The sequence below is a fragment of the Vulpes vulpes genome, chromosome 1, assembly GCF_048418805.1.
Source record: "Vulpes vulpes isolate BD-2025 chromosome 1, VulVul3, whole genome shotgun sequence".
Taxonomy (NCBI): domain Eukaryota; kingdom Metazoa; phylum Chordata; class Mammalia; order Carnivora; family Canidae; genus Vulpes; species Vulpes vulpes.
Genome location: NC_132780.1, coordinates 67,214,630 through 67,239,891, shown reverse-complemented (window position 1 = coordinate 67,239,891; position 25,262 = coordinate 67,214,630). Strand labels below are relative to the sequence as shown.

At 48.9% G+C, this 25,262-nt stretch overlaps 1 protein-coding gene across 5 annotated transcripts in view; it reads right to left on the bottom strand.

Moving 5' to 3' along the window:
* RPS6KA2 (ribosomal protein S6 kinase A2) overlaps positions 1-25,262 on the bottom strand; it is a 347,615-nt gene that overhangs the window by 94,652 nt on the left and 227,701 nt on the right. For all 5 annotated transcript variants that reach the window (XM_072766322.1, XM_072766327.1, XM_072766333.1 and 2 more), the window contains one exon: positions 698-814. In XM_072766322.1, coding sequence (XP_072622423.1) covers positions 698-814 — 117 coding nt within the window. The remainder of the gene's footprint in view (positions 1-697; positions 815-25,262) is intronic.

The window sequence follows — 25,262 nt, the reverse complement described above, 5'->3', positions numbered from 1 at the left end:
CCTGACGTCCTGCTGGGCTTGGATGTGGCCCCAGTGAAGAGCCGACCACGTTTCATTTCCTGGCAGGGATCGGCCTCCACCGCACGTTATCAGTGACATGGAAAGGGCGTGATTTCCAAGCGCAGATACAGCTTAGGCAACTGCTGGAAGGGATCAGGCCTTCTTCTGTTGTAGCATAATCACATGGGTTATGTCATCCCCGTTGTATAGACGGGGAAACTGAGGCTCAGCGAGAGAGTAAGCACACCGCCGAGGCAGAGGGCAAGCAGAGAAGCCTGGTGGCGAGGCCCGGCCTCCCTGCCTCCCAAGCACCATCACGGCCGGTCCTGAAGGATGCCACTTTCTTCCTCCTCGCTGGGTGTGTGCTTTCTGAGAGGCCTCGGCTCAAGGTCAAGAACGGTCCTCACCATGGTGATGAGGAGATGCTGAGGGAAGTCTGGGGCAATGTGGGGTACTCGGGCCCGTGCAGCTCTGGTTTGCACAGCTCTGCGAGGCAGTCGTAACCGTGCCAAGTGCTCATGGGCTGCCATGAACACAGGAGCCTGCAGACGGGGTGGGCCCATGGGGCTCACTCCCTCAGCCCAGGAGCCAACCTCACCATCGCTTGCTGCCCCAGACACTCAGGTGCTTCCACCTGGGACGGGGACCCACCATAGTGCATGAGGCCCACTCAGAGGGAATTGGAGCCCCAACTTACCTTCCCGTAGGATCCTTGTCCTAACACCTTCAGCAGTTCAAACTGGGAAGGGTCGGCCTTTTCAAACCCTTCCTTGACATGGTGGCTAATGTCAATCTCCTTGACGGTGCCTTCCTCCTGCAAGAGAGCACAGCACCCGGTGAGTGTACCGCCAGCAGCCTCCCCGATCCACCACAGGGCCGTCCCACAACTCAGGTCACCACGCACATGGTGATGTTACGGATTCTGAGGACCACGGTGAAGGAGGGAAAACCTCCTCTACCCTCAAGATCTTCCGGCCGGATCAAGGATTAAATTCACATGAGACAGGTTAACAGGAGGAAAGAAATCAAAGTACCATGTGTACCGAGGCCCCATAACAAAGCCGAGACCTAGAGAAATGACCAGAGCAGGCAGTTTTTATTCTTTACAGACAAAAGGACAATAAATCTGTCAAGAGTTGGCAAGACAAAGAAAGCTCGACTTTGGGAGCCTCCATGAATTAGGAATTGTAGAGAGGGTTTGGGCTGGAGTAGGAAACTGGGGAAAAGTAGCAGAGATTCCTGTCTCTGGTGATGGAGGGTACCCTTCCCAGCGGGACGTGCTGGGACACATGCAACATCACAGAGTTTAAACCATCATCCTCATCTGTGCTTCCTTTCTGGAAGCAGGCCAGGGGAGCTGTTACTTGGTTCTTTCCCACATGGATCTTTGTCACTTGGTCTCATCTCAAGGACACGTAAAGGAGCTCTCCATGAAATCCAGCCTGCTTCTAACAGTTCGGGCAAACACTGGGATGGGGATGATCATGGAACCCATGGGACGGGATGAGCCTCTGAGAACCTGTCCTAATGTCTACGGGGCTGTGCTGAAGAGGGCCATCGACAGACTCCCTACGTGGCCGCGGTTGGCCAAATGCAGGTGCATGTCCTCCTCCCCCTCCTCCTCCACAGCTAATGCACAGGGCATCTCATTGGGCTCCCAGAGATTATATTTCAGAAGAATCAGTCAGACGAGATTTTTCCACCAGTCCAGAAGCAAGATTTCCCAGGAGGAAAAAAAAAAAAAAGCCCTTGTTCTATAAATTAACACAATGACAGAAATCACTGATTTTTTTTCATCAGAGAACTTCCTGTCCCCAAAGATAACAGCACTTCGCTTACACCTGGGTATGCGATCCGCCCAGTGCCAGCAATCTGGAATCGGACAACTAGGAAGGAGGTGTTCATCCTGACAGTGGAAGCTGACTGCTGCTGAGTCGTTGTCTCTGCTTCCTGGAGACTCGGTTTCCAACCCCTCCATCCATCTGATGGTTCACCCCCTGCCCTACGGTCTTGGCATCGGGCTAGGTGCTGCAGATTAGCAGAACGGGCTGGCTGAAAAGCCCCTCTAAAAATAGTGACCGGTAATGACACGCACATTGTGTTCTGGGCACTCGGGACTTCTCATTGTGTTGAAGTAGAGATCCAGTCTGAGTCAGGCCTCGAGCTATGCGTGTTGGACATGGGTTTCCAATTGCAGGCTGCCAGGACGCCACCACATCTCCCCGTATGTTAGCGGAATTTTCAAGTGAAATATGTTAGCAGATATTTTCAAGTGAAATCATGATAGCAATAATTTACATGACAGGGGTCTCTCTAAAGGGTACAAAGACTTCATTTCTCAGAAGTTTTGAGTTGTATTATTTTATCTCCACGTCACCTGTACTGGATCAAGGTCGCACACTCTGCAAACCCTCACTGCAGGTCAGCAGCCGACCCAGGAATCTGACACTTTTTCTCTTCCAATGCTTAAGGGAACACTCCAAATTCCACATTCTCGGGGACGATTTGCTCAGGAGACCACCAATTGGAATGTCATAGATTTGTGATCACTTCTTGAATAAATAAGTAAGGATCTGGGGGCAAGGGTCACCCGATCGGGGGTCACATTTAGACTGAAGTCTAGGGGGGGTGGTCGCAGGTGAGGACAGCCCCGCTTTATGCCTCAGGCCTCCGGGAGCTCCAGGCCCTGAAGGTTCAGGAGACCGAGCAGCTTCTGGAAGGGAACCTCTCTCCATCCAGGACGGGAAGGGGAAGGACCATGGGAACCTGGGCTTCAGGGTGTTGCCTGGTTTCCTGCGAGTGCTGCACTCAGTGCGGCTGCTGCAGATTTGAATTTCCCACTCAGACCAAGGTCAAAGCTGAGGTCCGAAACGACTCTCCCCGGTACATGCTAGCCTTTCCTGCTGTGGACGTGTCAACTGAAGAACAAATGGAAGATTCTTTGTCCCTTAAGTGAGAACGAAATGGCCCTTTTCTGTTAACAAAGCACCTTCCAGCAATGGGCCCAGTGCCCACCCTCCACCTACAGCACAGCCTCCACCTACAGCACAGCTGGAACCCTGATTTCCCACCTACTGCACAGCCCAGCTCCCGGAACCCTGATTTCCCTCCTACAGTGCAGCCTGGCCCCCAGAAGCCCGATTTCCCACCTATAGGGCAGCCTGGCCCCCAGAACCCCGATTTCCTTCCTACTGCACAGCCCGGCCCCCCAAACCCCAATTTCCCTCCTATTGCACAGCCCGGCCCCCCAAACCCCAATTTCCCTCCTATTGCACAGCCTGGCTCCCAGAACCCCGATTTCTCTCCTACTGCACAGCCCAGCCCCCCAGAACCCCAATTTCCCTTCTACAGCACAGCTCGGCCCCCAGAACCCCAATTTTCCTCTTACTGCACAGCCTGGTGCCTGGAACCCCTATTTCCCACCTACAGCCCAGCCTGGCCCCCAGAACCCCAATTTCCCACCTACTGCACAGCCCGGTCTCCAGAACCCTAATTTCCCTCCTACAGCATAACCCGGTCCCTCAGGACCCAATTTCCCACGTACTGCATAGCTTGATGCCCGGAACCCCTATTTCCCACCTACAGCACACACAGCCTGGCCCCCAGAACCCCGATTTCCCACCTACTGCACAGCCTGGCCTCCAGAGCCCCAGTTTCCCTCCTACAGCACAACCCAGTCCCCACGACCTCAATTTCCCTCCTACAACACAACACAGCCCCCAGAACCCCGATTTCCCTCCTGAATAACTGCTATCATGCAGCCGTGGTAATGCAACACTGACAGTATGAGCCACGTAATGATTCCCCGAACCACATCGTCCCGTGACTTCATTAACAGGCACGGCGCCGAATAGAAATATAAAATTCCACTCTGTCTGCGGGCCCAGGGTGGGCAAGAGAACACAGTGTCGGTGTGGACGGCCGAGGAGGCCGGGGTTGGCAGGGGCGTGGGCTCTTAGCTTGGCCTGCAGGTGTCCTCCCGGATCATACTTCACAGCACGCTTGTGTTTTATGAATATTCCAGATCATTCCTCCTCTTCAGCCTCTCTTTGTGGAGAGCCAGGGGCCTGCAGTGGCTGTAAACGAGGCCACCCACTGGGACACTGTCAGCTGGCATTGGTCTAGTGGGAGCCCGTGGTGCCCAGACCCCGGACTCCTACCCCGTCCCTGCTCCTGGCACACCTGCTCACCCGTGAAGCTGACTTCGTGCCTCTCTAAGGACACAGGGGCCAGTCTCCCAGCGGCCTTCCGCCCTCCCATCCACACTCCCTCCCACTTCAATAGTTACCCTCTAACAGCTCAAATCAAAGGTTGACAGACAAGTCTCTCAGAACACTTCAAGTTTTGTGTATTCTTGCTGCCCAAGAATTTACAGCAAACGTACCCAAAGCACGTAGCTAATTTCACCTCCGAGGATGGTGTCAGAAACCTCAGGATGCTCTTCCCTGATCACATTGCAATGCAGTTCGTTTCTCACATAAAATCAGGAAGGTCTTTAAGAGCAAAGAATCTGAATTATCCCGAAGGAATCAAGAGTGTCAACATTTCCGATTTTAGAGTTTTGCATTTGTAGTGACATTCTGGCTTCGATGTGCCTGAGGATACTTGGTTTTTCTCTTTCCCAAAAACTTAAAAGAAGGAAGGGAGGGGAGGGAAGGAGGGGAGGGGAGGCTGATCCAATGCTGACCACAGGGGCCCACGTGCACAGCAAACAGACCCAGGCAGGGAGGGAACATGCCCAGGCATGTCTGCTCTGTTTCCAGATGGAACGTCCTATTTTCTGAATGATCATTGCCCTAAAGGGCAACTAGCATTATAATATCACCCAGGTCTCATTTTGAAATAAATGCCTTTTCTTTGTTACCAGGCAGGCTGTTTTATCCAGAACCCTGTGGATTTTAATGTCATTCCCTTAAGAAAATAAACTCTGTCGCTAAAGGCTCTACACATGGCACTAAATATTTGGTTTCTAACGTGACTCCTGTTGATGGGGGAACACAGGGCTAGCTAAGGACAAGGCACGAGCGTGGGGCAGCACATTGACAAGAGGGACCTTCCTCTACGGACTCAACTGCCTCGATGTTCATACTTTGCTAAGGGCAGAAGGCAATCTTAGTCCGACCCCCAGGAGCCTGTAAGTCTACTTTAACATATAAAAATTCCTTTAGAATTTCCCTTTATCGCTACGCCCCCAGATACATGTTGGCAATCACCCCCCAAACACATGGCCCACTGATAGACATCTGAAGGGTCTCATGACTCAGGTTTTATTAGACAGTAATAAGTGACCTTATCCCAACAATAGCTGGCCCCCTCAAGGTCCTGGAAACCTTGCTCCCAAGATTCCTCAGAGAATACAGCTATCTCAAACCCCTCCCAACTCCCAGGTGTATAAATAGCTGCCCCTCACAGCTCCGGGGAAGCAGGTCTTTCTGCTCATGGGTCCTGTCTCTGTGCTTTAATAAAACCACCATTTTGCACCAAAGACGTCTCAAGAATTCTTTCTTGGTCGTCGGCTCCAGACCTCACCTGTATTCCCAAAATTCATCACTGTGAATGTGCATTTTTTTTTTTTTTAAATAACTTGAGAAATTTGTTGAGAAGATGGTACAATGGTCAGGTGCCTGCTCCACAAGCAAGAGGGTTTCAAAACAGCTGTAACGTAAGAGATAAAAGCTAGAGAAATAAATTGTTTAGGGGATCCTTGGGTGGCTCAGGAGATCCCTGGGTGGCTCAGCGGTTTAACACCTGCCTTCGGGCCAGGACATGATCCTGGAGTCCCGGGATCAAGTCCCGCATCGGGCTTCCTGCATGGAGCCTGCTTCTCTCTCTGCCTATGTCTCTGCCTCTCCTCTCTCTCTCTCTGTGTGTCTCTCATGAATAAAAAAAAATTTTTTTTAAAGTAAATAAATAAATTGTTTAAATGACATCAATATGTGACAAGGTCATTTGTGACAATGAATTTTTTAAATCCCTGTGGAACTGTGTTTGCACTTCTGATGCATCACAGAGCTTCCTGTTGCAGGTGTCCCAGTGGTGGTGGGGAGGGGTTGGTGGGCCTCAGATGGTGATGAAGACGGCCGGGTATGGAACACCTCACCGCCATCCTCTCCTCCCTTCACCAAGATCACTTCCTCAGAATGTCCTTCTTGCTGAAGCATCAGCTTTTCATGTCATTGTTAAGGGGAGAATATTTATGAAAAGCGCGTGCAAATTAAAAGTTGTGAAATATTAGTGATAAAGACATAGAAAATTAAAATTGGGCAAGTGTTAGCTTTACCTCGAGAACAGGGGGAGATTTCATTCTAGAAATCACCAATTCGCATGCAGAATACCAATTCCCATGAAGGGTACACAGCGACTTGTTAAACAGGTGGTTTATAAATGTGTGAAAAGAACGAGGAAAGTATGAAGGCTCTGAGTCACTGTGAGCAAGTCCTGCCCAACAAGCCCCGCTGGACTCCTGACACAGTCAGTGCAACGACAGCAGGTAAGCGCTCTCCTGGTTGGTGGAGAGCTCATAGCCCTGCAGGAAGCTCAGGTGGGCAAGAGGCTGACGTCACACGGTGTCTGCACAGCTGAGTACCACCAGCTACTCCTCTGGACAGCAGGCACATCTTGTTCCAGAGGTTCTCAACCTGGCCAGGTGCCTACCTGCATCACCACCCCGGGAGCTAGGAGCTAGTTAAATGGGCAGGTCCCAGGTGGGGGCAGGCCGGCCAGGTGCTCACTTGCATCAGAACCAGCCTGGGAGCTAGGAACTAGTTAAATGGGTGGGTTCCAGGAGGGGGCAAGGCCCGTGAGTCCAGGGTCTGAAGGATGGGGTCCTAGCTCTGATCACAGAAGTGGGTTTCACTTAGCTTTTCATGTCATTGTTAAAGGGAGAATATTTATGAAAAGCACGTGCAAATTAAAAGTTGTGAAATATAAGTGATAAAGACATAGAAAATTAAAATTGGGCAAAAATTAGCTTCACCTCCAGAACAGGGGGGAGACTTCATTCTAGAAATCACCAATTCATATGGCTCACACCAGCACTCCCTGTCCCCCTTCTGTGCGTCCCACCAGCATAAGTGGATACTCAGTGAAAAGAAGTGCTAGTCTCCCCAGCACAGGCACTACCTGCCAGTCTCCACAGGAGACTGGTGTGACCCACCAGTCCCCGCAGCAGGGGCACGACCCGCCACTCTGTCTTCCTCTGTCTTCCTCACTGGCGTCTAGGACGTGCTGCTCCAGGGGCCCCTCCTACCCCCCCCCCCACGACTCTTCTGTCTCCTTTCCTCCTTCCTTATCTCCCTGCTTCCCAACATCCTGCCACGCCTGGCTCCATCCCTGGCCTCCTGCCCTGTGGTCACCCCCTTGGGCCTCACCCTGTCCTGGGGCTTCATGCCAGTCTCCAGACGGCACCTGTCTCTGGGACTCTGATTCTGGAGGCCCATGGCAGGCAGCTGAGAGGCAGTATGAGAGTCGTCGGATGGGGCGACGCACCTTCCTTGAGGTTCTCCTTCATGCAGGAGTGGGTAAGAGGCCCAGTGGGACTTGTCACCAGTCCCCTGCCTGTGAGGCCACGAGGTCACCTTAGGTTCACAGCTTTGTCAACTGCCATCAGGACACAGTCCATTTCAACTGTCCTCTAATTCTGGGTTCTCACTCAAACACAAGTTTTGACCTCTGAATATTTGCTCCTAACTTCCCAACTCACGAATGCATTTACATTTTTATTTTTTAGTATTTTATTATTTATTCATGAGAGACACTCAGAGAGGCAGAGACATAGGCAGAGGGAAAAGCAGGCTCCCCAAAGGGAGCCCAATGCAAGACTTGATCCCGGTATCCCGGGATCACTACTTGAGCCAAAGGCAGACACTCAACTACTGAGCCACCCAGGTGTCCCTACATTCACATATTTTAAGAAAGACAGTGTATCCAGTACTGTTAATTGTTTTTAGCAGGAGAGTGTGCCACTCGCAGTCTAGGGTACTGCTAGAAAGAGAAGTTCAGGAGTGCTTTCGAGGTGGAGAAGAGCTTTCTGTGCCTCTTCTGGAAGGTAAGGACCAGAGGAGATGCCCTAAAGAGCCCGGGTTGTGGGGGGAGCAGGGAGGACGGGAGACAGGGTGAGGTGGGAGGTGGGGGTCCATCCCTCAGGGAGCTCCTGCATCGTCTGTGCAGCTTTGGGGTCTCTGTTCGCCGTAAAGCTTGCTGAACCAACTAACACATGCGGCTCAGTGCAGAAACCCGGGGGGCAGGTGGCTTTGCACGCACCTCTCATATGAAGTGAGAATGACCGGAGCCACAGACTCTACAGAAGAACCCCGCCTTTCAGATAGGTCAGGAGGCTCCTTCAGGGGATCAGGGGCCGGGCCTCCAGCAGGTGCCCCCCCGCCCCTGGGCGCCCACCCCCCACCCCAGACCCCTGCAGACGGCCTCACTGCCCTCGCACCAGGCCTGGGCCGTGCGTGAGCTCTGGCTGGCGCATGCTCACAGGCCCGGGCGCACGTGTCTGGCCCATTTCTCGGGAAATGGCTTCTACAAAAAGTTTCCTCTCCATCTCTCAAGGGCTAAAAATAAGCTGAGCCACTCAGTCCAGCCGCACCGCTCCCAGCGAGAGTGGAAACCAAGCTGGTCCTATGGGCACTTGCTGGAATCCGGACAAAACCCGGACGCCTTTCTTTAGGAAGAAGTCTACAACCGCACAGGTGACAGCAAGCAGGAAGGATGAGGGCCGGGGAAGATAAGGGAACCTGCTGGGTGAAATGTTGAGACAGCAGGTAGCAGCTCTGAAATTTCAGGAGTGGGACACACGACACCAGAGTAGGGGAAAGACGGGCTCAGCTGCCCGAGATCCGTTTTCCACCCTGGTCATTCCCAGTGCTGGAAGCGCAGGTGCCCTTGACCCACCGCTCGTGGGATGCACAATTCCCAGAGAGGGGCTCTCCCTCCTTCCGGAATGACAGGCGGCCAGGACGGGGCATCTGCACAGGGTCTCGGGGCAGCACCAAGTGAAGAGACAAGAGGAAGCATGGGAGGCACAGCAGAGGCACCCCCTTTCCCTTCCACCCCAAATCCCACCTTCTACTACCTCCACTCCTACTGGCTTTGGTGGTTGAGATAAAATGAATGCTCCCCTCTGTTTCAGCCTCTCATGGGGTCTGTCTTTCTTTCCCTGGCTGCCTGTTGTCCCTTCCAATCGCTTTCCCTTCCAGCCTTCCGTGAGGCTCTCATCTGATGGCATTTTTATAAATTGCAGTCCATGCAAATCAGACTCCCTGACAGCAGTGACTTGAAGACTGACCCCAGAGTGGCATTTCTGCAGGGCCTCCCTCACCCAGAGGAGGGCTGTGGGCTTGGTGGGCCATGGCATCCTACTGGTGGGTCATGGTGTCCTACTTATGGGCCATGGCATCCCACTGGCAGGCCAGGGGGTCCCATTGGCCGGCCACGGGGTCCCACTGGCAGGCCACGGGGTCCCACTGGCGGGTCACAGGGTTCCACTTGAGGGCCATGGGGTCCCACTGGAGGTCCAAGGCATCCCACTGGTGGGCCATGGGATCCCACTGGAAGGCCACAGCATCCCACTGGCTGGTAGACTGTGCTCCCACGTCCTGATGGCTCCCCATCCTCCGGGTGGGCCAACGCCAGCAGGCCCCCCACCCCAGCCCCCCAGGAAAGCAGCATCTGTGAGGCCCAAGGCGAGGGGCCCTGGCCTCCGACCGCCGTGTTTGAGGGGCAGGCTGTACACCTGGCTCCTGGGCCCTTCCCACCTCATCTTGGAACTTGCCTTCTGTGATGTGTTTTCTAACAAGTCATCTCTAATGACAGACGATAAAGTCGCTATCCATGGATTTATTCAGAGGCACCGAGGAGTCTACAAAGAGCCTCATAACTCGGTGTGTATGGAAAGTGTGTGCCACTAGGTCCAGCCGCAGGGATGTTTCCTCAAGGAACGGACAGCTCTCTGCGGGGATGCCATGAGCTCTGGGGCAGCAGGATGTGTGTGCAAAGGGGCTGGAGGACCTTATCCCTTACCACAACTTTAAACATAGTGCTGGGGATCCCTGGGTGGCGCAGCGGTTTAGCGCCTGTCTTTGGCCCAGGGCGCGATCCTGGAGACCCGGGATCGAATCCCACGTCAGGCTCCCGGTGCATGGAGCCTGCTTCTCCCTCTGCCTGTGTCTCTGCCTCTCTCTCTCTCTGTGACTATCATAAATAAATAAAAATTAAAAAAAAAAAAAACATAGTGCTAAGTAAAAACCCACAGAGGGTGATAGAGCACCAGGCTGCACACCAGGGGCTCTCCCAATAGACCATTATTGCTACACTGTTTCTCTTCCTCAAAACATTTTTCACTTTGGGTTTGAGATGCATAGGATGAGAGAGGATGTACTGAGAGATAAGAGGCTTTAAAATCTCAAATGAAAAACCCACATGATGTAACCCAGGTGATCAGTGTAATTAATGCAGTTACGGTCATATCCCAGTGAGATCTACTGGGATCAGCTCCATTCTTTCTTTCCAGCAAAGAGAAAACTTCATGCCTATGTATATCACCTTCTCCAAGATGGAATTATTTATATATTTCTTTTTTATTTTTTAAAGTTTATTTATTTATTTTTAGTAATCTCTACACCTGACATGGGGCTCGAACTCAGGACTCCCAGATCAAGAGTCATGTGCTCTTCTGATGGAGCCAGCCAGGCGGCCCCAATTATTTATATATCTCTGACTTGATATGCCAGTTTTACTTTTTCCCCCCAAATCAACATTTTGTAAATGTTTGGTAAATACCTCTATCAGAGCAAGTTGTCAGAAATAGATGTTCCTGGGGCATCTGGTGGTTAAGTGTTTGACTCTTGATTTTGGCTCATGATCTCAGGGTTGTGGGATAGAGCCCTGTGTTAGGCTCACTGCTCAGCGGGGAGTCTGCTTGAGATTCTCTCTCCCTCTGCCCCTCACCCCTGCTTGCATGCTCAATCTCACTCTAAAGTAAATAAATCTTTTAAAACAACCAAACATACAAACAAACATGTTCCTGACTGAGCAGAATAAGGAAATGCTGAATCAGCGAGTAGTTGGCAACTCTGTGTGGGCAGGACTGTTGGGTTCACATGAGGCTGTTTCTGTTTCAAGTCCTCTGTAACTACGGTCAGTGAAAAGCCTGGATCCCCTGCTCACACCTGGGCGCTAACCCTGCTCAGGATGCGACTGATGGTAGCCCACTCTCATTCCTTCTCTAGTAAATGAGACAGTCCCATGGCCAGATACACAGTTAGAGGCAGGAGAAAAATCTATGATTGTCATTATGGGGGTTCCACCGTTTTTTCTCATCAAAAGAAAATCTGAGGCATGGAACCACAGTTCTCCAGAACCATTAAGGAGAACTTACCACCTACTGAGAACTTAGATTCAAAGCTCCTGGTCAAATGGTAGGTTCAAACCCTCAAAAGGGCAAAGAATATTCTCCAAGATAATGTTAACCAATCAAAGTCTACATGGATTGTTTGTGTCTTTCTTAATACACACAGAAGATCATCACTGTAAATTTGTCCTTGGGAACATTTAAGGCAAAGGCACAAACTATACACTACAGATTCTCTAGCACTCACTGGCAAACCAGTCCTACAAAGTGAGTCAAGGGCGAATAACGAGCTGGTGGACCAAAACTATGGGCTGTATTAGTTCAATAGCTTAGACGTCCATCAGAATGTGTGTGGCTTGGGGCCATAGACCAGTGCAGCACCTTCTCCCTGGAGCGGGCAGAGGAAGGAGTATGGGGATGACCTGACGGCGTGTTTTTAAGCAAACCTGGGTACAGAAAGGTAATTTGGTTTCCACAAAGAAAATGTTCCTTAAGTAACAGGTTTTTGTAATGGTCCAAGAATATGTGGCAATAGTTATTAAAATTGATTGCTCTGATTAGAAAAGCCTCATCCTGGAATGTCTATGTTCCCAGCCCTTCCTCTGAAAGTAGACATGCAGAGAGCACCCATCCCGGCAGGAGGGAGGTGCTGGCTCTGACTGTTTGGGCAGGCAGAGAAGAATCTCTAGGGAGCAGATAGGAATGAATTATTCAAATTGATAACATTATTCACATTCAGATGGGAATAATTTGCCAAAGGATCTTAAAAGGCCACTTGTTTCGGGAAAATAACAGCAGTACCATTGACCACGTGGGCAAGTACCTGGGATGAGGCCATGTTTTGGGGTAAGCAATAATTGTGCCCTGTACAGAATTCTATTGTGATAGAAAGTAATCAGCCACAATGCAAGAAATGATCTGAAGAGCCACTAAATCCATGTTCTACAGAAAGTAATGTGAACAGAAAAGAAAGGTCCATGAATAGAAAAGCACTGGTCTTGGGTGCAGACTTCTTTTATTCTACACACAAATTCCATGGTCTCTCCGGAGGCACACACATTCGTACCTTATGACCCAGGAATCTCAGTTTTCAGGCTCTATAAATAAAATGTTAACATAGCAAGTTGTTTGCTACAATAGTTTTTTTTTTTTACATAAGAATTAAGAAATGGGAAACAATTTAAATGTCCAGCAAATACATGAGCATTAAGTAAACAATGACACAACCACCACATGGAATTTTACGCAGGCATTAAAAGTGATTGTGCCATTTACAATTGCTCCCAGAATGGCACACTCAGGTAAAAACTTCCAAAATGTGTAGCCCTTAAACTACAGAATGCTATGGAAAGAAATCAAAGAGCTAAATAGAGAGATATGCCCTGTCCATAGATCAGAAGACTGAACACAGTGAACTGTTTAATCCTCCAAAAATGGATCTGCAAGTATAATGCAATTCTTATCAGAATCTGAGCAAGGCTTTCCATAGGTATAGACAAGCTTATTCTAAAATGGAAATGCAAATGCAAAAAACTGGCAATAGCTAAAAACAATTTTGAAAAAGAGTAACCAAGTGGGAGGAATCACTGAACCCACGTGAAGGCTCACAACGTAGCAGAAGTAATCAAGCGAGTGTGGTACTGGGGGTGGGGCAGACTCAGGGGCCAGTGGAACAGAAGGGGGAACCCTAGAATAGACCCATCCAGTTACACCCAACTGCTCTTGGACAATGATGAAAAGTTAATTAGAGGGATATCTGGGTGACTCAGTGGTTGAGCATCTGCCTTTGGCTCGGGTCGTAATCCCGGGGTCCTGGGATCCAGTTCCACATCGGGCTCCCTGCGGGGAGCCTGCTTCTCCCTCTGCCTATGTCTCTGCCTCTCTCTGTGTGTCTCTCATGAATAAATAAATAAAATATTTTTTTTTAAAGAAGAAAAGTTAATTCGATGAAGGAAGGAGAGTCTTTTCAACAAATAATGCTGAAGCAGTGGACCTCCAAAGGAAGAAAGAAAAAAGGCAAGGTGACCTAAATCCCATATCTTATGCAACAAGTAAGTGAAAATGGATCAGGGATGCGAGCGTAAAACATAAAGCTATAAAATGTTTAGTAGAAAAGCTTCAGGACCTACAGCAAGGGGGAACATTTTTAGACATGACACCAAAAGTGTGATCCCTACAAGGGAAAATTGATAAATTGCACTTAATCAAAATTTAAAACTTTTGCTCTCAAAGAGTCTGTGAAGAAGATGAATAGAGATGCTACAGACTAGGAGAAAACATTTGCAAAGCACTCGTCCAACAAAGGCCTCTGTCTACAACATAAAGAATTCCCAAAACTCAACAGGTAAAGAAAACAAACAGTCCAATTAAAAAATAGGCAAAGGAGATAAACGGGCGTTTCACAAAAGAAGATATACAGATGGATGGCAAAGGGCCACATGGAAATATATTCAACATCTTTAGCCATCAGAGAAATGTAAAACTGCAATAAGATATCACTACCTACCTATCAATGACTAATATAAAAAACAAACAGTGATAACATCAAATGCTGGCAAGAGTGCAGAGAAACTGGATCTCTCACACACGGCTGGTGGGGATGTAAGGTGGTACGGCCACTGGAAACAGTCTGGTAGTTTCTTACAAAATTAAACCTGCACTTACTGTAGCAGCCAACAGTGGCATTCTTGGACATTAATCCCAGAGGAATGAAGACTATGTTCATACAAAAACCTCTATTTGCAACACCCAGACTGGAAAGAACCCAGATGTCCTTAGAGGGGTAAATGGCTAAGCAAGCTGAGATCGGTCATCCCACAGCAACACAACAGAACACATTATTGATATGCACAACTCGAATGAATCACCAGAGAGTTATGCTGAGTAAAGAAAGTCAGTCTCCAAAGATTGTATTTATATGGTTTCGTTTGCATGTCATTCTTGAAATGACAAAATTATAGAGAAAAAGAACATATTAGTGGTTTCCAGAGGTAGGGGATGGTGTACGTGTGTCCACAAAAGGGCTGTAGGGGGATCTTCGTGGAGATGAGACAATTCTGTGTCTTGATTGTGGTGGCGGTGGTTACATGAATCTACAGATGTGACAAAATTGAATAGAACTACACACATGTACATATAAAAGTGGTGACGTTTGAATAAAGTCTGTTGATGTCACCCAATGCCAAATTCCTAGTTTAAAGGTTGCAGTATTGTTATAAAAGATCTTACCAGCAGGGGAAATTGGGTAAAGGGCAGATAAGAAACAACAAATGTTGGAGAGGATGCGGAGAAAAGGGAACCCTCTTACACTGTTGGTGGGAATGTGAACTGGTGCAGCCACTCTGGAAAACTGTGTGGAGGTTCCTCAAAGAGTTAAAAATAGACCTGCCCTACGACCCAGCAATTGCACTGCTGGGGATTTACCCCAAAGATATAGATGCAATGAAAAGCCAGGACACCTGCACCCCGATGTTTCTAGCAGCAATGTCCACAATAGCCAAACTGTGGAAGGAGCCTCAGTGTCCATCGAAAGATGAATGGATAAAGAAGATGTGGTTTATGTATACAATGGAATATTCCTCAGCCATTAGAAATGACAAATACCCACCATTTGCTTCAACGTGTATGGAACTGGAGGGTATTATGCTGAGTGAAATAAGTCGATCGGAGAAGGACAAACATTTTATGGTCTCATTCATTTGGGGAATATAAAAAATAGTGAAAGGGAATTGAAGGGAAGGGAGAAGAAATGGGTAGGAAATATCAGAAAGGGAAACAGAACATAAAGACTCCTAACTCTGGGAAACGAACTAGGGGTGGTGGAAGGGGAGGAGGGCGGGGAGTGGGGGTGAATGGGTGGCGGGCACTGAGGGGGACACTTGACGGGATGAGCACTGGGTGTTATTCTGTATGTTGGTAAATTGAACACCAATAAAAAATTAATTTATTAAAAAAAACCAAAGCACCAGCTCTTATGTGTGCAACTATATTCAAATTATTTTAAAAAATGAAAATAAATACGCCAGTTCTCCAAAAAAAAGGGGGCAGATAAGAGTTCTGTACTAGTTTTTGCAACTTCCTGCAACTCTATAATTACTTCAGAATTTAAAAAAATTTTTTAAAGTGATTCTGAAGTCCATTTGGCAATGCTGAAAGAACCTGATTATAAGATTGTAAATGAAAGGAGGCAGTCCATAAATTTTACGTACATAATGGTTACCATGACATTTAAAAAATACGTAGGAAAAATATTTATGGGCAATAATTTGAAATATTAATGGTGGCAGTATTGGAGGAATATAAAGGATTAATTTTCTTCCTATTGCTTTTTAAATTTCATTATAAAGAAATTTAAAAATGATCAAGAAGACCCAAGCTTCTATAGAAGGAAATTTAAAAATAGTAAAGTCATCTTACTGTCTACATGAGATTCCCACATCCACCCACTGCTCTCCTATCCAGCAACTCTGAAACACTATGGGAACTTTAGGCAAAATTAACTATGAACTAATTAAGCAAATAAAATCTTGCTGTAAGAAAACAAAAGGACAGAAGCCAGCATTAAGTACTTTGGTTACCATTTCTGGATGCAAAGAATTAACTTGCCATTTGGTTGAAAAGAAAGGCTCAATATTTTTAAAGCTATTAAGATTTTTATACTCAAACATGCAGGATTCATCTTGTAGATTAACACAAAATTTCCAATCAGGGTGCAGATGGTAAACACAAATGTGTACAATACAGAGACCAACACACACTTTCCCGCCTGGCAGATGGCCAGTGGGTTAACAGATCATTTCCCTGGGACACCAGGTATTTGGGGGAGAGTGGTATGAATTTACTGGAAACCAACAAAAAAAAGCTGGTTTAAAAGTGAGATTAGAGATGAATGTCTGCTATAGCTAATTAAACAACCAAGTTGAGTGAGATAAATTTGTCCTAAATAGGTTTGTAGATATAAATATGAAGAGTTTACATTTTTTTCCCGAAGTGTCATGGCTAGTAATTCAAGCAAAATCAAGCAGGGTCGGTTTTGTAGTGTGTGTGTGAATGTTGGATTAACCATCCCTGCATCTCTGAGGGACGGTTCCACCCGGGTGGCGTCCCCCAATACGAGGCCAAAGCAAGATTCGGTACTTGGGGCAATGGAGGAGCACCATTTCTGCCAATACTCTGGTCCTGGCTATTTTTGTAGTTTCTGGCCAAAAGTAGATCATCCCAAACATCCTTAGAGAAGACTGCTGATTCATTGATCAGAGTTTCAGAACCCGGTTCATGTAGCTGGTCTGCTCTACACACTATATTTTCCGATTCCAATGATTCTTATAGGTAGAGTCCAGACAGAAAACAATCACGAGCTTCACAATGAAGTGTAAATAATTTCAGTGGCAATGTGCAGATTACTTTTTATCGGTTTCCAAAACTGTTGAAAAGATTAAACTTTTGGACAAAAACCTGCTTTAAAGAAGTTAGCTAAATGACCATCCCTCTTTTGGTTTTTAGACCATCTTAGCTGACATTTTAAATGATTATGAAGCATTCTGCTAGAAAGCCAAACAGATATAGCTTACAGTTTTTGAGTGCCCCACTGGCACACCCACACCCCATTGCCCCTCACCCTGAGCCTGGAATTGAGAGAACCTGGCCCAAAACAATGAAACCAAAGGGAATTAAGCTAACTTGAGACTTATGCAAGCATTAGTTTTTGCCAATTATAAACTATAAGTGACAGATTGCCAACAGTCATGAGCACAGATGAAGTATCTCAATCAAGGTGACAAACTGGGTTGGTTTTCACCGCACATCCGTTTCCGTGGTCTCCTACACAGAACAGCTCGCTGCTATCAGCACTGCACTAGAGTTCACAAAAAGCCAAGAGCGAGTCTAACGATCCATCGTAGGGCCAGCCGAGGAATCTGGACAATTAAAATTCAACCCCTCAATAGACAGACTTCACCTGCCTAAAGTTCCTGGTCACCCAGTGACCTGTGATGCTATTTGAAAGAAGCCCAGGGGCCTGGCAAACGCTTCTCAGAGAAATCAGAGGTTCCGTGCAGGTGAACACATTCTCAGCTGACTCCTCCAGTGGCCGGGCACCTTGTGCAAACACCTGTTTATTGTTGGTGGTACCCTCCTACCTAGCAAAGTGCCTGATAGATAGTATTTACTCAATAAGTGTTTGTACAGGAATAAACAAATCTCTCCCGGGTGGTTTTAGGAAGCGTAGCAAACGCCCTCCCATTTGGCTTTCTGCAGGATGCTCTGCTCCAAGCATCAGTCTGCAAACCACATGTACAGCACGACCACGCCAACCTGACGAGTGTCGATCCTAATTATTAGGGCGTCACACATGGGCTCGGGAACTTTCTGCACATGTGGAATCATTCCTTATGTTATATAGACTTTCTAAATTCAAATAAATCATATTATAAGTGTTAAAAAGCCTATCCTAGCTTGGGGTTTCACCAAAATGCTTCCACCACGTTCAATAATTTCAGGCTTTATCTTGCTGCCTTTCTAGATCACATACTTTGTCATCGACCTGAGGATGGAGAAAACCCTAAAACTTTTCTGAAGCTCTGGTAGTCAGATGCCAAAAAGCTAACTGCTTACCCCAGAAAAATGATAGGAAAACTCATTTAGAAAACTCTGTTGGTTGAGGTTATTCTTCTGAATCGAGGCGTGAGAGTTGTATCATTTCCTATACACAGAGAGAACTAGCTCTTCATTGAGGGGTATAGCAGGGACGGACCAACCACGACGCATAATCCCTGCACTTTGGTTGTGGCAGCGGCCGCAGGTGCTCAGAGGCTCCATCTAATGCTGAGGTCAAACCAGGTCATGAGATCTACTAGGCTCTGCAAACAGCCTAAAATCCAAACGGCCCCACAATCATTAGTCTAGGCGCACACTAACATCATATTGCTGGATTAAATCCTCCCAGTAGAGCACGTAGGCTGCAGGTATCAAGGATCCTGGCCACTTACTCATGTTTATTCACACTCCTTTTGTTTCTGTTTAAACTCCTTGATACAAGGAGATGCTTAGAAGGAACAGGATTCATTGGAACTGAGTGGTAACCACTGGTGAAGCCGGTGAGCAGCAAGGTCCCGGGAGAGTAGGAAGGCGCCTGGGGAGAGCTCCCGGGGCACAGTACCCACCTGTCTCTGCCATGGCCCGCCCTGACGCAACGGTCCCACCGTCCCACGCCTGGCTCATCTCACTGTTGCTGCCACTATTACTGAGCCAAACGCAGGGTACTGCTCTAAAAGGACTTGGCCAACTTCTGCGGCAATTATATTTTCAAAAAGAAAACCAGTCTACTTTTGTCTGTTTTTCAATGTTTCCAAATTGCTCTTCTTTCCCAGAATGACAGCTTTGGAACATTAGTGCAAATCCCCCTGAGATTTGCATGTATTCTTGGCTCTCACCCAGAACTGAGCTCCACTGCAAAATACACAGGGTTAGGTCAAAGTCTTCGTGGGAACTGACTGTGTGTGTGTCTCAGGGTGAGCTCCCGCCAGCAGGCTGCCCCGGAGCCGTGGCTGAAATTGCACCAAGCCGTGTGTGTGTGTGTGTGTGTGTGTGTGTGTGTGTGTGTGTGTGTGGCATTGAGGGACCGTATGGGATGATCCAGGGCAGTTCCCGGAGCTGCCACCGTGGGGGCATCCGATACAGTTCTAAGTGGGGCTTCCAGCCGCTCCTTCCCCCAGACAGACATGCTTTTCTTATTATCCTTCAAACCTTCCAAATAACGGTTACCCGGGAAATTACAACTGGCTCTCTCCCCAAGTAAGAGTGCTGCAAGTTTTCACGAGTTTGTGCAAATTTCCACTTCTGTTTCAAGCCTGGTGACCACCATATTCCCAGACTGCAAGGCAGCTCTGCAAAGCGGAGTGGGACAACATAAGTGGTGAGTGTGGAAGCACACGATTAGCTACAGGGCCAGGAGCTACCGAAGGAATAAAAATCCCACGGGGTTTGTTTCATTGATCTGAGGGTGCACACTGTTCCAGGGAGGCGGAAGGATGGGTCCGAGACAAGGAGCATGGTCTGAGTCACCAGGCTTCATCAGATGAGGAGGCAGAGGCAGTGGGGACACTGTCTCCTTCGCTGTGGTCCTCAGAGGTCACACCTGCCCCTGGGACAGGAGAGCCAGCCAGCCACCAGGTATAAGCTCCAATCAGGGCAAAGTTGACCCGTGATGGAACTCTGACGTCCAGCCAAGGAGACTCCCACGCCATGACCCTGCCAGCAACTGCACTTCGAGTCTACGCACACACACACACACACACACACACACACAAACACACACACAGGGCAGGTGTGCTCGGGGTCCACCAAATGAAGCAGCCCTGGATCTTACAAAAATAAACCAGTAACTCACCAAACCCAATTTTGAAATGAGTTGAGGGAGTTCTCAGTCCTAGAATTTCCCCCTGTGTAGCTAAAATCCTGTGCAAGTGACAGCAAGACACAGCTGTTCAGTAAACACCACGCGACTTTCCCCAGCACTTTGGGTTCAAATATACTCCATTGGCTTGAGCCAGTAACATCCCGCCTGAGCATTTTTGTCTTCCTCATGGGTGTTCAGCAGGTCTTACAGTGGGAATGGGAGGATCTTCTCCAGGGTGGAGGCCCTGGGGGATGGGACGGCCGTGCTTCCGCCTGGTCCCTGGGCTCAGCTCGCAGGGAGCGGGACCGAGAGGGCCCACAGCACACCCAGCAAAGCGCTGGTGCCTACAGGCTGCTTCTGTCTATCCTGTCCCCTGTCTGACGTGAGGCAACTGCTGTGTGTCCCACACATTCCCTTTCCTGTTTCCATACCATCTCCAGATTTATTGTATTTTATTTTTTTATAGGCATGTAAACTATTAACAGGTCCTACAGATCTATTTCTGCTTGGACGCACCCAAGATGTGATCTTGGATACAAAATCCCAGAAGTGGCATGGCCCTCGGCCCTCTGTGCCTGAATCTTCTTCCAAAGCTCCAGGTCTTCACGGAGTTTGTTGTCTAGACCACTGGCCAGGACCTGGCTATCCTTTCCATCCATCACATCTTTGGTCTGTTTAAAACCCAACCTGGAATGGTGTATCAGCTTGGATTCCGTGTACTCATGACCACAGGTATTGCCTCATTCTCGGTGAGCTCTCCTGCCCCCCTGGTGAGACGGGTCTGCTTTCCTCAACGCCACGTGAGCGTACCTTTGCCCTGTGCCCTTAGCAGGGATGGCAAAAGTTGTTTTCCACTGCCCATCGATATTGAGTACTTGCAAAATGTGCTAGAACTTCTCAGGGATCAGCAGAGACATGGCCACGGCCCCAGCAGGCGGCGTGTAGGCCTCCAATTTTAAAGAGCTTCTGAAGGAAAGGAACACAAGAGTTGACAAATTGCTAGATGACTTTTTCCTTTTGAGGCCTGCTTTTGCAGTGCCTCCCTCATCTCTGTTCTTCAATATGAAGTGTTTTGAGGGCATCTGGGTGGCTCAGTCAGTTAAGCATCCAACTCTTGATCTCAGCTCAGGTCTTGATCTCAGGGTTGTGAGTTCAAGCCCCGCCCAGTGTGGAGCCTACTTTAAGAAAACTAAAAAATAAAAACCATTGTTTGGAGCACCTGGGTGGCTCATTGGTTGAGTGTCTGCCTTCGGCTCAGGCCCTGACCCCGGGGTGCTGGGATCAAGTCCCACAACAGGCTTCCCACAGGGAATCTGCTTTTTCCTCTGCCTATGTCTCTGCCTCTCTCTCTGTGTCTCTCATGAATAAAAATAAAAAAATAAAATCTTTGAAGTGTTTTGAATACTTCCTGTCTGTTGTGGGAGTTCTCACCGTGACACCATTAAAAACAGGCATTTCCCTGACACACAGATGACAGTCTAGCTAGATGGAAATGAGGCTCCAGAATGTTCCACTCAGGAAAGTCTTGCACGTTCTCAAAGTCACCTGCTCAACATGGTCACTAGAGCATCCCTTCGCCGTGGCCAAGGATTGCCCTTCCTTCCCCTTCAGGGGCCGCCTACCCCAGCAGCCCTGAGGGGCCCGCTCCTGTCTCAACAGACCTAAGTGACAGGAACAAGGGAGAGGCTTTAGGATATGTGATCCCCTTTCCAACTCTGGGCCGTCCATGTGTGGACCCTGAAGATGTTTTCAAAGATGATCATTTTGATGACTTAATAGGCCACCTATTAAAAGGCTAAAAGGAGGGAACAAAGTAGGTAGACAAAGGGTCCTGGATAAAGTGGGCAATAGCTGCTTTGGGGATAATTCACCCTTTTGCTGGTTAAATCCTGCTTGAAGTGCATGTGAGGTGAGCAGAGCCTCCTTAACCATCAGGACTTCAATATTATGAGCTTTAAGAAACAGGAAATGCCTCCTGTGTAACCATGGAATAGATTTTATTCATCTCCAAAACTCCTGAAGTCAAACCCCAACATTAAAAAGAAAACCAGGGGATCCCTGGGTGGCGCAGCGGTTTGGCACCTGCCTTTGGCCCAGGGCGCGATCCTGGAGACCCGGGATCGAATCCCACGTCAGGCTCCCGGTGCGTGGAGCCTGCTTCTCCCTCTGCCTGTGTCTCTGCCTCTCTCTCTCTCTGTGACTATCATAGATGAATAAAAAATTTAAAAAAAAATAAATAAATAAACCACCAAGCCTGGGGACGCCTGGGTGGCTCAGTGGTTGAGCATCTGCCTTCAGCTCGGGGCCTAATCCTAGGGTTCTGGGATCGAGTCCTGCATCAGGCTCCTTACAGGGAGCCTGCTTCTCCCTCTGTCTATGTCTCTGCTTCTCTCTCTGTGTCTCTCATGAATAAGTAAGTAAAATCTTTAAAAAAAAAATAAAAAATAAAAATAAAAAGAAAACCAGGGGGTCCCTGGGTGGCTCAGTGGTTTGGTGCCTGCCAGGCACCGATCCTGGAGTCCCGGGATCGAGTACCACGTCAGGCTCCTGGCATGGAGCCTGCTTCTCCCTCTGCCTGTATCTCTGCCTCTCTCTCTCTCTCTCTCTCTCTCTCTCTCTGTCTATCATGAATAAATAAATAAAATCTTTTAAAAAATAAAAAAGAAAAAGAAAACCAGGAAATTAGTGTTCTAGAATAATCTCACTAATAAGCTAAACTTCGTGTTCTATAGTGTAACTATCTGAAACAATGAAGACGTGCTTAAGAGAAGCCAGTTCATTCTGGTGCAGTGACTGTAGGTGCACGGGGGTCTCTTATAAAAGCTTAAAAGTCCTAAGACGGTCCCTGCAGGTCTGAGGGATCTGAGAAGAGCAGGTGCTGTCCCAGGGGCTTGGCCACCTGCTCAGGGATTCCTGGCTCTCCTCTGTACAAAGGATTCTAAGTCCTTAACTTCCAACCGGGGAGGAGAAGTTCGCTGTTTACGCTGGAAGACAGTCCCTGACATGACAAGACAACGAGAAGGAACCGCCTTTAAAACTAAAGTCCTGATGCTCCCTTTTGCCTTGTGCTTCCTCAGGAGGCATGTGATGTGTGTCTAACTTGGCAAAGCTCCTTGGTCCCCAGGATCCAGACACCTGGCAGCCACTCTCAGCAACACCAGTGGGGATCCTGCCCTGCTGCCTTTTGGGAGGGCTTCCCTGCGTGACCTTGGTCCTCCAGCAGGTCCCGGGCCCTCCCTGAGCACTCCCCGCCTTACGCTTCTCAGCTGTGCTGGCATCTTGCAGGCGGGAACAGCCAGGCCCAGAACTGGTTTAAAGTTCAATCAACAGATGATGCCGTGAGCCAGTGATCCCCCCGGGGGTCCAGCACCAGATCGGGCCGCTGGTACCACAGCCTCGAGAGAACCTGAGCCCTGAGAAGCTGAGCCCACAGACAGTGTCCCTTCAGGTGGCGTCCTCTGAGCTCTCTTCGAGGACTCAGGATGCCAAATGGATCTAGACCCCTCTGGGACTGCTTCGGGGACCTCATCTGTGAGGCCCTGTGGCCAGGATGCCAGGAAGGATGTCACCAGGAGGGACATTTCCCTGTCTCAGTGTAAAACTGCCATGCTGTTCTCCTGACTCCCTCCCAAGAGAGACACACGAAACTTGGGTGCTTGGGAGACGGATAAAAATTGGGAAGGTTTTCACATAAATCCAGACTAGAATTTGGGAATTAACCTGCAACCCATGTCTGAGATATGTGACAACTTACAACAACATCCGGGGGTGCATGGATCAGAACAGACTTATTCTTTTGCTCCTGGAACCCAATGTCCTAAGCCTTATCACCACCTGTTACTGTAGATAAGGCCACCTTCCTTTTCATCATTGTATTACACTGGACAAAGCCTCCATCAGCGTCATTTCCAGAACATTCTCCCTGGAAGTGTTCTCAGGCTGTTTGTTGGCATCTCTGGAGGGACCCTCACGTGAGCACACATACCAGCCTGACGAGCGCCAGCGCCCAGGGCTCAGCCCTGCTCGGTCTTCCTCCCATGCAGTCCTGCTCCCCCTCGCCTGCTGATGGAGGAAACCAGGGCTGCCACGGCCTCCACACCTTGGCAGCTACACTGTGGCCACAGAGATGCCGCCTCCAGATACCGCCAGTGGTTCTGTCTCTGCATGTCTCAGGGATCTCAGGTGAGGCAGGGCACTGGTGGTGACCATGGCATTCTCTGGGCAGCTCTCTACCTCCTGCCCTACATCCTCACTTGCATCCAGTCTCGTCAGTTCTGAGTGTTGCCCAACCCTGTCTGGAACCTCACAAGCCTTTCAAGAAAAGGAGTCTTGCTCCCTTTGGGCTACCAGGCCTGTCAGCAGGGCTCCCTCTCTTGGAGGCTGGAGGGAGAGGGTATGACTGCCTCCTATGTGCACACTCCCTCTGCACTCCTGCACGCAGTCAGGCCCAGTGACGCGGAGGGCCAGGCCAAGGTCACTCAGCCCAGCGGAGGTGGTGTAGGGGCAGGAGAGAACTCACGCTCCTTACAACAGCAGACTGAGCCAGTGGGTTATCCCGCTGATTTCAGTGACCCACAGGAGAAAAGTCCTCTTCATCTAACAGATGGCAAATGTAAACGAAGGAACTGATTAGTCTCAAGAGTTGGGAGCTTCCAGAATGGGTCCGGTGAGTTAATGCTACTGGGGTAAATTATTAAACCATCAGGGGTCCTCTGAACGCTCCTTTACCTAACACCTTTTTTGCTGCCTCTAAAAACAAATTCTTACATTGGGTTGACTCCGGCCACATCCACAGTGGCAAATCTGATGTTTTTTTTCTACAGCAGGATTGGAGAACCACACTCCAGATCCTGCTGGGTCCTCGGCCACCGCCCTCCGGCGCCTCACGTCTGGATGTAATCTCAGCCTCATGGCCCTGGGTACGAATGATTAACAAGGGGCCTGCCACCCGAAGATCCATGCCAGTGACTCAAAAAACCAGAAGGAAAACTGTCTAAGAGATGAGCAAACACCCAGCAGGGAAATAAGGAAAAGGTGACTAATTTTGGTCCATTTCCCAGGACTCTCATTTAATACAAGAGAGTCCACTTGGACCGATTAGCTATGGAGAAATGCTGGTATGTTAATAGAACTAGTCATCCAAGAAGAGGATTTTTGACCAGGAAAATAGCTTGACACAGAGAGTGCCAGATGAGCAGTGGTCAGGGCTGCAGCCACAAAGGACGGCATGCGCGGTCGCTGAACAGAGCCCGGGCTGGAGGTGGGGGGGTACACTGTGACCGGGGTGTGCCCTGGGTCTGGGCTGGCCTGGCCTGTGTGCACAGAGGGAACCCAGGGGATTCCTGAAGCTCTCAGATCAGTGGTACACAAGAGGTGAACCCCCTCCAGGAATCTGTGCCCAACTTCAGTTTCCCAAGGATCTGCGAAAATAATGGCTGAGGGATACTTAATTCCCGTGTCTTCATCTGAAACTAACCCATGTGGGGAAGCGCAACCACCAAGGTGGCTTGA